This window comes from Suncus etruscus, chromosome 10, assembly GCF_024139225.1.
Source record: "Suncus etruscus isolate mSunEtr1 chromosome 10, mSunEtr1.pri.cur, whole genome shotgun sequence".
NCBI classification, from domain to species: domain Eukaryota; kingdom Metazoa; phylum Chordata; class Mammalia; order Eulipotyphla; family Soricidae; genus Suncus; species Suncus etruscus.
The window spans coordinates 57,305,842-57,324,051 of record NC_064857.1 but is presented as its reverse complement, the minus strand read 5'-3'; the positions used below and the strand labels follow the sequence as shown (position 1 = coordinate 57,324,051).

Genomic DNA, 18,210 nt, shown 5'->3' with positions numbered 1-18,210 from the left:
AATGCAGGGCCAGCAAGAAAATAACTCCCCAAGCATTCCAGTTGCAGTTTTCTGTCAAGGAAGCATTTTAGGTGTGAAAAATTGTTATTTAGACATACTTGTTCCACTTTTTCCACTGTTAGTCAACAAAGTTTTGGAATTCCTCACCACAGAAACTGACAAGGGAAACAAAATTAAAGGGATCCACATTGGCTGGAGCCTAGAGTTGGTCTTATGCCAGGAAACTTCAGGGGTAGCGTCTCCTTGTATTTTAGGCCAAGGCTTTTCCTTTCCATGTCCCCTATATTTTGGTGGGACTATGCAAACGATAATTGCCACTCTAACAACTTTTTTACTGTGTTCCTTTGACTCTAAACCTTAAAAAAAAAAACTCACTTAAACTTTTGAGGTTAATTAAACTAATATGCATGTGTATGGAAATGTAAAAAACTATGCCTTCAAGTTTAAGGAGATACATAAATTTTATGGCTTTAGATTGCTTTGTGTGCCGCTAAGAAATGTTATAATGTACTACAATCTGGGGTCTTGAGGGACAAAGTAATTGTACATGGGTTCTGTTTTATTTTTCTTTTTTTTTTTTTTTTTGGTTTTTGGGCCACACCCGGTGACGCTCAGGGGTTACTCCTGGCTATGCGCTCAGAAGTCGCTCCTGGCTTGGGGGACCATATGGGACGCCGGGGGATCGAACCGCGGTCCGTCTCCTAGGCTAGCTCAGGTAAGGCAGGCACCTTACCTCGAGCGCCACCGCCCGGCCCCTGTTTTATTTTTCTTAATGTACTTTGACTATAAGTTCAAGATTAAGGTGTCAGCAGGGGGCTTTCTTCTGAGAACTGTTTTTGGGTGATTGTCCTTTCACTGTAACTTTACCTTGTCCTCTTTCTTTGCATCATTGTTCACATAATTAAAAAGAAAAAAGAGAAAAAAGAAAAACAAAAGGGATTCATATTGGAATAGACGTTAAATTGTCAATATTTGCTGATGACATTATGATATATATAGAAGACACTAAGGACTGTTGAAAATTCTAAGGAACAATAGAGCAGTACAATATAAAAAAAATCAGGCTACAAAATCAATACATAAATATCTTCGCATCTTTATATGAAAAAAAAAACTAGTAGAGATAAAACAGAAAAGGCAACCCCATTAAAATAGTGTCCAAAAATGTCAAATACCTAAGAATCAACTAATGACAGCTGTGAAAGATTTACATGTCAAAAAGTCATTATTGAAAGACAAGACACTAGGAAATGGCAGGGGGGGGGAGGAGGAATACACATTCATAGATTATAAGAATTAATATTGTTCAAAATGAAAATCCTACATTATACAGATTCAATGTAATTCCAATCAAAACCCTAATGGCATTTCTCAAGGAATTTAGAACAAATTTAGAACAAAGTCTTCTAAAATTCGTAGAAAATCATAAAACTCTCTGTATATCCAAAGCTATCTTGAGAAAACATGTGGGAGATTATACATTCCTTGAATTTAAAATATGCTACAAAGCTAATCAAAACTAGGTAGTATTTAAATACATACTTGCAGACCAATGGCACAGAATTGAGAGTACAGAGATAAAGCCTCAGATTTATGGACAGAGAGTTCACTTATGATAAGTTTTCTAGGTGCCTGAATTGGAGCAAGGAAAGATTCTTCAACAAATGGTGGTGGAAAAAAAATGGTCAGCTATATGGAAAAAAGAAAGTGAATCTGGGACCAGAGAGATAGCACAGTGGTATTTGCTGTGCACTAGGCTGACCTAGGACCTAAGGTAGTTTGAGCCTGCCAGGAGCGATTTCTGAGTGCAGAGGCCAGGAGTAAACCCTGAGCATCGCTGGGTGGGTGTGACCCCAAAACAAAACCAAACAAAAAAGGGAATCTGTATAATAAGGTTTATTAAAAATTAATTAAAGGGGGATGGAGCAATGACACAGTGGTAGGGCGTTTGCCTTGCATGCAGCCAATTACAGAGGGACCACATTTGGATTCCCAGCATCTTATGTGGTCCCCGAGCCTGCCAGGAGCAATTTCTGAGCACAGAGCCAGGAGTAACCCCTGAGAAGCTGCTGGGTGTGACCCAAGAACCAATAAATAAATAAATACATTTAAAAAATGAATTAAAGATCTCAAGATTAAACCAAAATGTATAAAACACATTGAGGTAAACTTAGGCAAAATTCTCCAGGATATGGATCTTGGAGCTATTTTTAGTGATTGGACTCTATTGGCAAAAACAATAAAAATTTTTTCAAGTGGGACTATATTAAATTTAAACGCTTTTACATGCCAGAAAAACAAAAACAGACAAAAAAAATGACAGTATACTTTTTTTTTTGGGGGGGGTCACAACCCACGGTGCTCAGGGATTACTCCTGGCTGTCTGCTCAGAAATAGTTCCTGGCAGGCATGAGGGACCATATGGGACACCGGGATTCGAACCAACCACCTTTGGTCCTGGATCGGCTGCTTGCAAGGCAAATGCCGCTGTGCTATCTCTCCGGGCCCAATGACAGTATACTTAATGGGAAATTATTTCCACTCAAATATCAAATATAGGGTAATAGTTCAAATATATAAAGCAGTCACAAAGCTCAGTACAAAAATTAATAAGTCCGTTATAAAGTCCATTATGACTGTGACCTATCATCGTTGGCCAGGAGGCAAATAAAAAATGGTTTATTCTCCGTTGTTATCAGGGAAACATAAATCAAGAGCACAGCAGTAGGACTGTCTCTTATCAGAGACTAGAAACAGCCAATGGGCAGGAATATAGCCAGAAAGGAACTCTCACTTTTTGCTGTGAAACCTTGGCCCAGAAAAATGAACATTAATCTTAGATAGCTACCCTGCCTGCTAACTGTGGATATTGGCTTTTGTAAATGCTTGCTTGTCTATTTGCCTATTTATTAAACCACTATTTTTGTTGTTTGCTGTGGGTTGTTTTGGTTTGTTTTTTTTTTTAGGTTTTTTTGTTTGTTTGTTTGTTTTGGGGCCACACCCGGAGGTGCTCAGGGGTTACTCCTGGCTCTGTGCTCAGAAATCGCTCCTGGCAGGCACAGGGGACCATATGGGATCTCAGGATTCAAACTACCATTGGTCCTGGGTCAGCTGCTTGCAAGGCAAAAGCCCTATCACTGTGCTATCCTTCCTGCCCTGCTGTTTCTTTTTTCATTAAAAAAAAAAAAAAAAAAAAAGCTCCATAGATAATCTTTGCAGAATGCTCTTTGTTACTAGCAATGGACACTTTCCAGGGAGGTGACAATTGAAACTAACTAATCAGTCAAGACCAGTGACAGGGACTTCCATAAAACTATAGAATCTGGGTGCCGGAGAGATAGCATGAAAGTAGTGAGTTTGCCTTGCATGCAGAAGGACGGTGGTTTGAATCCCGACATCCCATGTGGTCCCCAGAGCTTGCCAGGAGCGATTTCTGACCATAGAACCAGGAATAACCCCTGTGCGCTGCCGGGTGTGACCCAAAATTCAAACACACACACACACACACACACACACACACCCCACAAAAACAAAAACAAAAACAAAAACAAAAAAAACTATAGACTCTGAAAATAATCCTTATTGATTAAAGACAGGACTTTTCCTGTTTACTAGCAGCTAAAATAACCTCGTGATTGTAACATTTTCCACTCTCATGGTATTTTGCTTATCTGTTTGTTCATCTACTAAAAAAGGATTTACTCCACACTTTAAAAGGGCTGTGTTCAGGTTTCACTTAGCCTTGCATGAAGCACAATTGCCAACTTGTCTAATAAAGAATTCCTAACTTATGGGGCCGGAGAGATAGCATGGAGGTAAGGCATTTACCTTTCATGCAGAAGGTCATCGGTTCGAATCCCGGCGTCCCATATGGTCCCCCGTGCATGCCAGGAGCAATTTCTGAGCACAGAGCCAGGAAAAACCCCTGAGCATTGCCGGGTGTGACCCAAAAACCACAAAAAAAAAAAAAAAAGAATTCCTAACTTGGGGCCGAGAGATAGCGTGGAGGTAAAGCTTTTACCTTGCATGCAGAAGGATGTGGTTGGAATCCTGGCATCCCATATGCCCCCCCCACCCTCCCCCCCCGAGCCTGCCAGGAGCGATTTCTGAGCATAGAGCCAGGAGGAACACCTGAGCACTGCCGGATGTGACCCAATCCCCCCCCCCCAAAAAAAAACCAAAGAATTCCTAACTTAAGTTTTGCCAGTCGCTTCCATCTTTGTCAATCTGGGACATAAAAATTGCTGCTTGGAGTGTCCACTGGTTCAGGTTTTGTGGAAAACAGAATGAGAATTCCTCCAAAAAATTAAGAATAGAGCTTTGATAGGACCCAAATGATCCCACGGCTTGGCATCTATGCCCCAAACACACACACACACACACACACACACACACACACACACACAATTTTGAACAGAATATGATTGTGTTCACTTATAGCATTTAGAACAACAGCGAGGATGGATATTAAAGTAACCCAAATGTTTCAGAACAGTTGAGTGGAAAAAGATGAGTGGATATATAACTGATATATATATATATATATATATATATATATATAACACATATATTAAAATACATACACTGTTAAATATATCATTTCTTTGTGTTTATTTGATTCCTATTCAAGAGAATGACTTTTATATAGAGTCAATATAGGCACAGAGTTAACTTTTTTTTTAACATTTTTTTTTTTGGTGGTTTTTGGGTCACACCCGGTGGTGCTCAGGGGTTATTCCTGGCTCCATGCTCAGAAATTGCTCCTGGCAGGCAAGGGGGACCATATGGGACGCCGGGATTCGAACCGATGACCTCCTGCATGAAAGGCAAACGCCTTACCTCCATACTATCTCTCCGGCCCCAACATTTTCTAATAGTAGTGTGCCTCATGATTTTTTTTCCCATAGAAAAAAAAGTGTGCCTTTGCCCAAAATAGGTTGAAAAACACTGGCATAGAGCATGGCCTGCTGGTAGTGTGGGCCTATAAGCAGTGCGGTGTATGCTCAGAGAGCAGCCTGCGTGTAGTTTGGTGCATGCTGAGAAGGCAGCTTGAGTGTAGTGTCATGCTTGATGGAAGTGCGACCTGCACAAAATGTAAAAAATGCTGGGAATGCAGTCATGGCGTGGTGGGGTGAAAGTCTGCAGAGCAGCCTGCATGAAAAGTGGAGCATGCTGGGAGCACGGTGCATGCCGGGAGCATGGCCTGAGTGGACAGCGAGCGGTGCGAGCTGGGCGCGCAGTGCATGCTGGGAGCACGGTGCGAGCTGCAAGAAGCGCCAGAGGCTGAAGTGAAGTGCAACTAAGGACACTGTGCTTAGGCTCGGCCCGGCCCGGCCGTGGGAACACCGGGCCCAGGTACCAACGAGGCAGAGCAGCGAGAAGGGGCAGCTACAGGTAGGGTGAGGGCGACCGAGGGCAGCTCTCGCTCGGACACGCCACAGTAGGCTCCTCTCTCAGGCAATTCTCAGACATTCGCACAGAACATTCTGGAAGGTTCTAGAACCTTCGAACCTTCGGCCTGTCCCCATTGGCTGGGTGCTGTGGCTGTGATGACTGACTCGGCGAGGGGAGACTTCAGGAATCCTGGGGGGCCTGCTGGCCCAACAGCTAGCTTGGGTGGCAGGTGCACGGGAAGCTGGGCTGGACCTCCCAGGATGGGGGCTTGTCCCAAGACCCCCATGTGCTCGGCCTGACAGTTTCCCCATCACATACCAGACCTGGCGCTTTCTCTAAATTTACCAGGGGGGACGAGGGGAGGTAGAGGATTCTGCAGTGCTCAGGATAGATAAAACAGGGCAACCACATGCCAGGCCAATGCCAGCCCGCCCACACTGTCCCTGCAGCCCCAATATTCATGATGACATGAGGGTGTTTCTTGCAGGACCCAGAGATCCATTCGGGATAGGTTTTCTGCCTAGCCTCGCAGCTCCCTGTGAGATTTTTTTTAATGTACCTTTTATTCACACTCTGTAAGAGAAATTTTGATGCATCTGAATCCCTTCTTACAAATTTTTCTTTTTGAAACTGAAGAGTATCACCATCTGTCCTTAGCAAACAAATATATTTGGAGGAGAATCATCCCCAGAGACTGGATGCCACCCCTTCCTTCCCCACAAGGCTGGCGTGGGACGGTCACTCTTCCTTCCTGCGCAGACTGAAGATTGCTCTTGTTCCAGATTCAGCATCTGCTCTTGTCAGAGAAAAGTTTATGGATGCTAGAAACATTAAAAAAGTTGTGGGAGAAGGTTTTGCTCAAAGAGTTAGAGGAAGCACATGAATTGCCAGCATGAGACACTCTCCCCTAGTTCGGTTCACCAGCACTGTGTGATCCCCAGAGCACCATAGGAGATAGCCCCAACACCAAAAGATGAATATTTATAGTAAGGTCTTTGAATCTCGACTATTTTCCCAGATAATGGTTGTAAGTTTAAGAAGCTGAGCTTAAATCAGCTACTTGACTTCAAAGTATAGTTTTCTTCTTTGTAATGCCTAAGGTGGATAACAAGGTGAGTTATCACAGGCTCACATTTGGGAACTGTGTCCCAAAGAGAAGTTGTAAAAAGCCACATAGTTACGTGGAAGAGGAAGCTATGTAACTAGACGCTTAGGTCAACATTTTCTTTCAATGGAAAATATATGTCTTCTATTTTGAAGTGCCTTTACAGAGATACTCTGAGACAGCAGTAGATATTTCTCTATATTTTGACTTTCAAAGATTTCTACTGTTATAGGAAACATTTGTTTTTCCAGAAATAAAATGAAATCAAGAATTGTCAGGAACTTTAGAAGTTACTATTAAAAGCAGTAGTAGAGGGGCCCGAGCGATGGCACAGCAGTAGGGCGTTTGCCTTGCACACGGCTGACCTAGGACAGACCACAGTTCGATTCCCTGGCATCCCATATGGTCCCTCAAGCCAAGAGCAATTTCTTTTTTTTATTCCAGGAGCAATTTCTGAGTGCATAGCCAGGAGTAACCCCTGAGCGTCACCAGATATGGCCCCCCAAAAATAAAGACAGTAGTAGAAACTAATCCTAGTACCTATATTAGGCACTTAAAACAGTTATAATGTATACACATATGTGGTAGCTTGTTACACATTTTGTGTAATTATTTTGTTTGTGACATAAAATTTTTAGTCACGTATAAAAATAATGAACTTGGACCCCTATCTCAGATTATACACGAGAGTCAATTCAAAATTGATTAAAGATCTCAATATCAGATCTAAATCCAAAAGTTATACTGAGGAAAACAGGCAAAACCCTTTGCTGGATTGGATCTAGAGGTATCTATAATAATTCAGGGCCGTTTGCCAAGCAAATGGAAGACAAATAATTGAAATTACATCAAATTAAGTTTCTGTACCACAAAAGAAATAATAACTGCAATAAAAAGACACTGAATTGGGACAAAATATTTTCCCACCACTCATTACATGAGTTAATATACAAAATTTATAGTGTTCTTGTGAACTTAACCCCACGTAAAATATGGGACAAACATAAACACTCTTCTTTTTTAAAAAGTTATTGATTGAGATTTTGTGGTTCATAGTATATTCATAATGATTTCTTTTTTTTGGGGGGTGTCACACCTGGCTGCACTCAGGGGTTACTCCTGGCTCTACGCTCAGAAATTGCTCCTGGCAGGCTCGGGAGACCATATGAGATGCCGGGGGATTCAAGCCACTGTCCTTCTGCATGCAAGGCAAACACCCTACCTCCATGCAATCTCTTCGGCCCCTCATAATGATTTCTTATTCACATAATTCCAACACCATAGCTATCACTACCTCCCTTCCTCATGAAGCCAATTTTCTTTCTTTACAACTCACCAACCTGAACTTTCTTGTTTGTTTTTAGGTTTTTAGGTCACACCCAGTGATGGTCAGGGGTTACTCCTGGCTATGTGCTCAGACATTACCCCTGGCTTGGGGGACCATAAGGGACGCTGAGGGATCAAACCATGGTCCATCCTAGGTTAGCGCATGCAAGACAAACACCCTAACAACTGCGCCACTGCTCAGGCCCCCAACCTGAACTTCCTTAAAGAAGAAATACAGGCACCAGAGAGATCATGTAGCGGATAAACCTCCTTACAAAAGATCTGGAGGTTTGATATACAGAACCCCATATTGTATGATCTCCCAAACACCAACAGGAGTAATCTCCAAGAACAGAGCCAAGAGTAAGCCTTGAGCGATGTTGAGAAACAAAGAAAAAGAACATGGAGATCACCAATAGATATGTAAAAAATGTTCTCCATTAACTTTCATTGGGGAAAGGCAAATCAAAAATTAAAACAATAATGAGATACATACAATCTTACACCAGTGAGATTGGCACATATGAAGACATAAGAAGGACCAAAACAACCAGTGCAGTCACAGATTTGGAGGAAAAGGACCCTCATTTATTGCTGGTGGCAATGTTGACCAGTTCTCCCTTTGGAAAGTAATATGGACATGTCTCAGAAAACTAAAATTCTCTATTATCTAGTAATTACATTTCTTGCTTTTGTTTTTGTTTTTGGGTCACACCTGGCAGCGCTCAGGGGTTACTCCTGGCTTTATGCTCAGAAATCTCTCCTGGCAGGCTCAGGGGACCATATGGGATGCCGGGATTCGAACCATCGACCTTCTGCATGAAAGGCAAATGCCTTACCTCCATACTATCTTTCCGGTCCCATAATTACATTTCTTGACCTCTACCCCAAGTTTCCCAAACACTATTTTAAAAAATCATTTGTTCACTGATGTTCATTGTCACTCTTAACAGTAGCCATGATATGGAAATTATTGCAACGTCTAAGAACATATAAGTAGTAAAAGAAAGTGGTTTCTTGCTCTTGGAAGTCTATCCAATCAACACAATGAAATATTAATCAGTAGAATGAAATATGCAATTTGTTGCTATATGGATAGAACTAGTGTGTCATTTGGAGCAAAGTCTATCAGAAAGAGGGACAGATATAGAATGATGATCTCAAAATGGGGTAGAAAGAAATAGAAAATAGAAATGGCCAAAACCAACAGAGCTTTAGAGTTGGTCTAGAGTACTGAGCTTATGTGAGGTCAGGGGAAAAGGAGAATGGGAGGTAATCCCTGGATGTGGGTGGTAGAAAGCAGGCACTCTGGTGGGGTGTGTTGTTGGAACAATGTGTGCATGAAATTATCATTGACAATATTACAAATCACAGTACCTCCTCACTAAAAATAGAAGAGTCCTGCTGTGTTAAAAACATTTGGGTGACATAATGAAAATGCCGTAAACTATATACTATGATGATTATATAATTCTGTGAACACAGCAAAAGGAAATACTGAACTCACACTAAGTGTTATATGTTACATGAATTGTATTTTAATAAAAATTGTGCCCCCAAAATACAGATTATCATTTTTTGTTGTTGGTTGGTTTATTTGGGGGCTATCCAAAATACAGGTTATCTTCTTTTTTTTTTTTTTTTTTTTTTTGGTTTTTGGGTCACACCCGGCAGTGCTCAGGGGTTCCTCCTGGCTCTATGCTCAGAAATCACTCCTGGCAGGCTCGGGAAACCATATTGAATGCCGGGATTTGAACTTCCGTCTTCTGCATGCAAGGCAAATGCCTTACCTCCATGCCATCTCTCCGGCCCCCAGCTTATTACTTTTTGTAGTTGGTTGATTGATTTGAGGATGATGCTGAGGGGTAACTTCTGGCTCTGCACTCAGAAATCAATTGTGGTGGTGCTCAAAAGACCATATGGGATCAATATGTAGGAGATCAAACCCAGCTTGGCTGCATGCAAGGCAAATGCCCCATCATGTACTGTTGCTCCATCCTCTCTCTCTCTTTTTTTTTTTTTTTTTTTTTGGCGTCAGACCCAGCAGCGCTTGGGGTTACTCCTGGCTCTATGCTCAGAAATCACTTCTAGCAGGCTCAGGGGACCACATGGGATGCCGGGATTTCAACCATGGTCCTTCTGCATGCAAGGCAAATGCCCTACCTCCATGCTATCTCTCCAGCCCCTGCTCCAGCCTCTAAAAGATGAAATGTCAGTGACTTTTAACTGCTGAAATTTGTATATTATCTCTCTATATTATCCAATTCCAGTATAAAGGCATGCATTTTGTGATAGACTAACATTGACACCTATTAATTTGTTCCACATGATTTCTGTTTGTTGTTTGTTTTTAAGGCCTGAGTGCTGGAAGCTATGAGTGTTCCTCAGCAGCAATCACTGTTCTTCATCTCCCTCCCAAATTTACAAATATTCTGTGCCGCCAGAATAATATTGAAAAGTGACTTTGCAGATGCTGAGATTAGGAGTAAACAGCTAAAGATGTGCAGGTAAAAAAAATTTTTTTTTCTACCTAAGGTTTTTATTTTGAGACATGTCTGAGATATTTTAGAAATATCTTCTTTAAGAAAGTAGAAAGCCTAAACAGGCCAATCACAAGTAAGGAAATTGAAACAATTAAGAATCTCCTTAAGAGGGGCCGGAAACATAGCACAGTGGTAGGGCATTTGCCTTGCATGCGGCCAATCCAGGATGGACGGTGGTTCAAATCCCACCATCCCATATGGTCCCCTGTGCCTGCCAGGAACCATTTCTGAGTGCAGGGCCAGGAGGAACTGCCGTGGGTGTGCTGCGTCCACAGGCAAGACCTTCTCGGGTGTGGGTCATGGAGAGATTATGGTCCTTGATGTCTCTAGGCTGGCTCAGCAGAAAAAAAGGCAGAGAGCATGGCCTCCATCCTTTTTAAGTCTCTGGGTGCCCAATCACATGGCAGGAATCGGCCCCACATTCGTTAGGTGGGGACATCTTACTAGGTGTGGGTCCTGGAGGGATTATGGTCCTTGGTGTCTCTAGGCAGCTCAGCAGAAAAAAGTGAAATGGTGTTTTTAAAAAGGAATTTAGGTTTACAGATAAAAGAAGTTGGGAAGCTCTTATTAAATAACACATTTTCATATAACTATTGATATCTAAAACCTTATAATACTCTTTATTCAAATCTTCAAGTGCATGCAATGTTCAAGATACAATACAAAGTGAGGGAGAAAGTTAGAAGTTAGTCCTTGCTTAGAGGGAACATACATAGCTTATATGAATTAAATATAAAGCATTACATTTTTAAATTTAACGATATTGTGAAAACAGTTTGAAGGTGTATTTTAAAATGAATGCATTTCAATTTACTGAAAATAAATAAATAAATAAATAAAATGAATGCATTTTTTTCTATAGGCAATTGCTGCTTTTGCACCAAGATATTCTTATATCACCTGTGCCTGGAATATTAAGTCAAATTTGGGTGGTGATGACGGTTAGTATATAAACATTTTACTAATTATGGTTGTTATTAGAGACAATATTAATACAGTTATTATAATTCAAATTGAAGATAGTTTATAAAGACAAATTACACTAAATTGTATCTTTGATTGTGTGGTGCCTGTTACCCACCCAGGACCTCAAACATTCTCTTAAATTCAAGTATACTAATCTTGATAAGAAGAGTTAAAGAGACAGAGGCTCAGCTGGGCTCAGAACACTCCACATGCCAGGATTTCGTGGGCTTTTGACTGGTATGATGGGGGCTCTGGTCAGGACAGCTAGCCATAGGACCCCTGGGCTGACCACTTAGTCCAGGGGAACAAGATTCCCCCCACACCAGGTGGGTCTTCAGGGCCACGCCTGGTTAATCGGGCCCTGGGGGGAGGGGGTGAGAAATTCCTCCCTAGGCATCCAAAAACTACAGAACCGCACGGGGGCTCACGCCCCCGCGCGTACTTCATGTACTTCATGTATTCAGAATATTCCTTATTCTTATGTTATGTTTTCCGTATACAGAATGTTTATTTTGTATTCTGCCCTTTCCCACACCCCTACAAAGCTCTTTTTTACTCCTTAACTCTCTAACCCCCTCTCAAACATCACTAACCTAGTTTACTCTTTTTAACTTCAGTAGTGTACAATTGTAATCACAGTCCAAAGCTGTGCATTCTGTGTGTCAACCCCAAACTGTTTCAAGATACATAAAATGGACACGTATTTCTTTAGAATATTTTGTATTTTTTCTCTGACAGCTATAATTCTTACTAAATGTTGTCTTATACAGTGATGATTCTAACCACTTTTTATCTTCTCTTTTTGAGCTGTTTAACAAGGAATTTTGGTGGAAGAGTCCCCCAGTTTAATGCTTATGATTGAACCATGTCATGGGAATCATTGTAATTGTTCTTATGGCCCCCATATGCGCCAATAACACCATGTGGCATTGGTTCTTATTTGCATAGGCACATTAAAATGGGAAAATAGTATAAATACAAATAAGATCCTATCTAATAGAGATTGGAACACACAAATCTTGTAGTACAAAGGGACCTTACACCCTGAACATTGACATAACGACCTGGCACAGACCTCAGAAGAAAGGGCATAATCCATTCTCCCCTGAACCAGGAAAGCCATCCAAGAAACATCCAGTCTGGTCTATAACATCACCTGGAAGCAATCCTCTAGCATGGAAGACCTACACTGCTCAGACTTCGACCTGCTCAAAAGAGACTTCCCTTAACACTGAGAAGACTTAACAACAACGACGACCTGCTTACAGGACAGGGCTCCCTGCATTGCCCTTTGATTGTGAGGTGAAAGGAGAGGATGCTCCACATCCTGACTTCAATGTAAGATATGCAGATTCCAGGATCTTTAATACAGAAACATGATACCAACAACAGAGACTGTGAGAAAAATAAAAGTGTGTTGGCACTACAGACAATGTATTGGATTGGACGATCTAGCTTGCCTGGAGCCTAGACTTGGTCTTGTGCCAGGAAACTTCAGGGGTCTGGTCTCTTTGTACTTAGGCCAAGGTTATTTCTTTCCATGTCCCTCATATTTTGGTTGGCCTATGCAAACAACAATTGCCACTCTAACACCATTTTTACTGTGCTCCTTTGACTCTAATCCTTAAAAAGAACTCACTTAAAATTTGAGGTTAACTTAAGCTAATATGCATGTATATGGAAATGTAAGAAAATACTATGCCTGTAATGTTTAAGGAGTTATGTAAGTTTTATGGCTTTAGATTGCCTTGTGTACTGTTAAGAAATATTATAATGTGTTACAATCTGGGGACTTGAGGGACAAAGTAATTGTACATGGATTCTGTCTTATTTATCTTAATGTTCTTTGGCTGAAATTTCAAAGTTAAGATATCAGCAAGGGGACTTCTGAGAATTATGTTATGGGTGATTGTCCTTCCACTGTAACTTTACCTTGTCCTCTTTCTTTGCACCCTTGTTCTCATAATTAAAAATAAAAAAAAAAAAAGATCAAAAAAAAAAAAAAGAAGAGTTAAAGAGGGGGACTGGAGAGATAGCATGGAGGTAAGGCATTAGCCTTTCATGCAGAAGGTTGGTGGTTCGAATCCTGGGGTCCCATATGGTTCTTCATGCCTGCTAGGAGCGATTTCTGAGCATAGAGCCAGGAGTAACCCCTAGCACTGCTGGGTGTAACCCAAAAACCATAAAAAAAAAAGAGTTAAGAGGAAAGAGAGTAACCAGCTAGGAATATATTTAATTTTTTAATCAAGATATTTTATCTTTTAAAATTTTTATTAAATTATATATAGAAGAAACTCAGATATTATATATACTGTTTTGAAACTAACTTACCTTTCATGTTCCCTTATCAGCCTTTTATGAATATTGCTATGTGTCAGTACTTACATATATCTTACTCATTTTTAAGACTTTGAAATATTTCATTTTATTGGAGTACAATAACTGAATACTTTCAAACAAACATCTGTTTCTACTTATATTATTATAATTATTCTGAAAAATCCATTGAAATTATATTGGTTTTGTCTAGCAGTTTCTTTGGTTTAATTTTTTAGATGGTTTTGTAGTACATTTTATTTTATTTATTTTTTTAAATTTTTATTGTGACCAAAGTGCATTACAAATCTTTCACTGCATCATTTATGGTACATAGTGACAATGAATGAGGGGCATTCCCACCACCAGTGCTGTCCTCCCTCCACCCCTGTTCCCAGCATGTATCCCATATCTCCCTCCTTTACCCCCCAGAAAGCAAGTGCAACTGGTCTCCACTTTACAGCTTGTTGTAGATTGAGCATCCATTCCACCATCATTGGAGATAAAAATGATAAGAAAAAAGGGAGAAAAAAAAATTGGTAACAACTACCAAAAAAGGCAAGAAGAGAGAAAAAAAAAAAAGAAAGAGAAAGAAAAATGGAAGAAAAAAGAAAAAAAAAGCACCCAGAAAATAAAAATAAATCACCAAATAATAATAGCCACAAGAGTGAAAAAGAAAGAGAAAAGTGAAAGAAAAAAGAGAAGGAAAATAAAGTAAACAACTACCAAATCAAAACAAAACAAGAAAAAGTAGGGGTGCTGGAGTGGGAGAGTTTGGCATTCCCACTTTTTTTTTTTTTTTTTTTTTGCATAGGCACAGTTAGCATTGGGGAAGAAAGGAAATTCCGGTGGCCTAAGATTTTAGAGTTTCTCCATCCTTGAAGCATACCATCATGGGATCAAGCCCTGGCTCCATATATACTCATTACCCCCATCCCAAAGGCTTTTTTGTGGTGCCAGGAAACTTTCCTCAGTTGTGTGTGAGAAAATCGAGCCTCTGTAGGTAGCAATCTTGGTATTTGCGCAGGTCATGGGACACTGCCAACTTGCTCTGATAATCTTAGATTACATTTAATAGTGTGGATGAAATTCTTCATTTCCATGTTCTTTTTTTCTTTTCTTTTTCTTTTTTTTTTTTTTTATCATTTCCATGTTCTTTTGAACTGCGCAGTTTTTCTTTTTACTGACCTGAAAACCTGCTATGCTAACTTTTTTTTTTTTTAATTTCTTTTTTTTTTTTTTTTTTTGGTTTTTGGGCCACACCCAGCGGTGCTCAGGGGTTACTCCTGGCTGTCTGCTCAGAAATAGCTCCTGGCAGGCACGGGGGACCATATGGGACACCGGGATTCGAACCAACCACCTTTGGTCCTGGATCAGCTGCTTGCAAGGCAAACGCCGCTGTGCTATCTCTCCGGGCCCTTTTTTTTTAATTTCTAATTTGTATTTCTATCATGGTGAGTTAAAACACCTTGGGTCTTTGAACTTTTTTTTTCATTTTCTACTTAAGTTAATTTTTTTGTTTTTGTTTTTGTTTTTGAATCGCACCCGGCAGCGCTCAGGTGTTACTTCTGGCTCTACACAGAAATCACTCCTGGCCGACTCGGGGGATCATATGGGATGCCAGGCCGGAATTTGAACCACCATCTTGCATTCAAGGCAAATACCCTACCTCCATACTATTTCTCCAGCCCCAAGTTCATTTTTCTTTTCTCTGTTTTTTGAAGGGTTTGGGGGTAGACTGGAGGTTGGGAAGAGATGGTGTTTATGGGCTACATCAGGCTGAGCTCAGGATCAGTTGTAATAATTTTTCACTTTGTCCCCAAGGATCATTCCTGATGGTTTGGGGGCCACATGCAGAGTCTGGGATTGAAGGGTAGTTGGCCATATATAAGGCAAGCGCCTTGGCCTCTCTGTACTAGCTCTCTGCCCAAAGTCCATTCTTCTTATTAATGCTGGTTTGTCTGTTAAGAAAACTGTAAAATATTTATTATGTGAAATATATTGTCCCCTTTCTTTATATATGTCTGGATTCATGTCATTCCCAGAAAGGTTTTAGTCATTTTTAGAATATACCCACAGATATTTTTTCTGTGAGCAATGGTCATTATGTGCTTCTCCATGACATTAAAACTGTTTAGGATGATAGACCCGATTCTATGCCCTCTGCCGCTGTAATATGATTTTAAATTGTGTTTTTGTATTGTTTTGTTAGTATATTATATTCAGCAAGTCATTTTTAATGTGTATTTTTTTTGTTACAGATTCCATTTTATAAAACTGGAAAACTAAGTATCTATTTTGAAAAACATGAAGCAAAGGTAACTTTTTTAAAGGATTCTTGGTGCTATTTGTATTGATTTTTTTTTTTCCTGGTTTTTGGGCCACACCCAGCAGCACTCAGGGGTTACTCCTGGCTCTGTGCTCAGAAATCGCTCCTGGCAGGCTTGGGGGACCATAAGGGATGCTGTGATTTGAACCACCATTCTTCTGCATGCAAGGCAAACGCCCCACCTCCATGCTCTCTCTCCAGCCCCCTGTTTGTATTGATTTTTATATTCAGTTTCTTTTGTTATCAAATAATACTTAGATTGTCTTTCTTACAGGTAATAATTATATGTATGAAAAATTTCCAACAGTTTTCTTCCAAACAAAGCACTTTTAATTGAGAAGGAGAGGAACAGACTTAATTTTTGTTGAGTAGTTTTTTGCAATTGTTTATTTATAGGCATAACAGTATTTATATGTTTCAAAATGTGAACCTCATTCTGGATAAGTAGTCGGGGTGGGAGGAAGGTGCTTGCCATACACGATGCAGTTGGGGCTGGAGAGATAGTGTAGTAGATAGGATGCTTGCTTTGCACACAGCCAACCAGTTTCTATCCCCTGCTTAAGCCCTGGTCATCTCTAAGATTAGGTGCCCGGGTTGTTTGTTTGTTTTTTAGAGTAAGAAGGATGGTAGCCTCTAGAAGTTCTCACTAATACTAGGGGAAGTGAGTATTGGCATTTCCTGAGGATCTTTTAACAATATGAAAGCTAGAAACACCCAGCTGTTACAGACTATGAGAACAGTATTCTTTAGAAGCAGGAAGAAATAATTTTAATTAATCAAAATAGTTTTTCCAAGACCATTATTTATCTTTTTTTAATGGTTTTTGGGTCAAACCCAGGAGCACTCAGGGGTTACTCCTGGCTCTAAATTCAGGAATCACTCCTGGCAGGTTCTGGGAACCATATGGGATGCCGGCATTCGAACCACTGTCCTTCTGCATGCAAGGCAAATGCCTTCCCTCCATGCTATCTCTCCGGCCCCATTATTTATCTTGGTTATGTTTTGTTTGGGGGCCACACTCGGTGGGTGTTCAGGGCTTATTCCTAGTTCTGCATTCAGAAATCTCTCCTGGTGGGGCCGGGCGGTGGCGCTCGAGGTAAGGTGCCTGCCTTACCTGCGCTAGCCTAGGAGACGGACCGCGGTTCGATCCCCCGGCGTCCCATATGGTCCCCCAAGCCAGGAGCGACTTCTGAGCGCATAGCCAGGAGTAACCCCTGAGCGTCACCGGGTGTGGCCCAAAAAACCAAAAAAAAAAAAAAAAAAAGAAATCTCTCCTGGCAGGCTTAGGTGACCATATGAGTCACTTGCACTATGCCCACTCCAATGTACTGTCATTCCAGTCAACTTTAATCTATTTTAATTTCTTGAGGTTTGTTTTATTTCCAGGACTAAGTGTTAGGTTCGATTGTTTGATAATGTTTTTGAATTTACATGTTTGCACTTATATTTTTTTCTATCTGTTGTATCAGTAATTGGGTGGGTGGGAGATGGATGACTTTAGCTGGTGTGGTTAGTAGCATCAATTTTACCCTAGAAGACATTCAAGTCAGCCAACTAGCTTAGATGCTTACAAACAATAGAAGTGCCCCAGGCTGTGTCCTTGGATCAATCTGATAAATCTGTTGTATGTGATTTAAAGCCTCCAGAGAAGAAGAAAGTCAATACAGAAATAAGGACAAAGCTCGATTCTGTTTTTTGTTTGTTTGTTTGCTTTTTGGGTCACACCCAGCAGTGCTCAGGAATTACTCCTGGCTCTCAGCTCAGAAATCGCTCCTGGCAGGCTCGGGGACCAGATGGGATGCCAGGATTCAAACCAATGCTCTTCTGCATGCAAGGCAAACACTCTAGCTCCACGTTATCTCTCCGTCCACTAGATTCTGATTGTTTATTGTTAAATCCCGCTTGGATTTGACTCCATAAAAGCATGTTGGAAGTCAGCATTGCAGGTTGTCACCATCCATTTTAGAGGCATATTGGTCATAATTGCTTGCAATCTGATTAATGAACTCCCCATAAGACTAGTTGAATGGATTTTATCCCATTGTCCCATTGTCCTGCCAACAGATCAGTTATCTATCTAAGGAAGATTCACCAATAGACAAAATGGTACCCAAAAATGAAGGCCTGGTGCTGGAGATAGTAATAACAAGTCGGGCACTTGCTGTGTGTGAGCTAACTGCTTGTTTGTTTGTTTTGGGCCACACCCAGCAGCGCTCAGGGGTTACTCCTGG

At 40.8% G+C, this 18,210-nt stretch overlaps 1 protein-coding gene across 1 annotated transcript in view; it reads left to right on the top strand.

Annotated features, from left to right (window-relative positions):
* The first annotated feature begins 10,198 nt into the window (after window positions 1-10,198).
* The window catches only part of C10H18orf63 (chromosome 10 C18orf63 homolog), a 59,669-nt gene continuing 51,657 nt past the window's right edge, over window positions 10,199-18,210 (top strand). Inside the window, exons 1-3 of the mRNA XM_049781663.1 lie at window positions 10,199-10,332; window positions 11,231-11,309; window positions 15,912-15,968. Of these exons, the coding sequence (XP_049637620.1) occupies window positions 10,199-10,332; window positions 11,231-11,309; window positions 15,912-15,968 (270 nt within the window). The remainder of the gene's footprint in view (window positions 10,333-11,230; window positions 11,310-15,911; window positions 15,969-18,210) is intronic.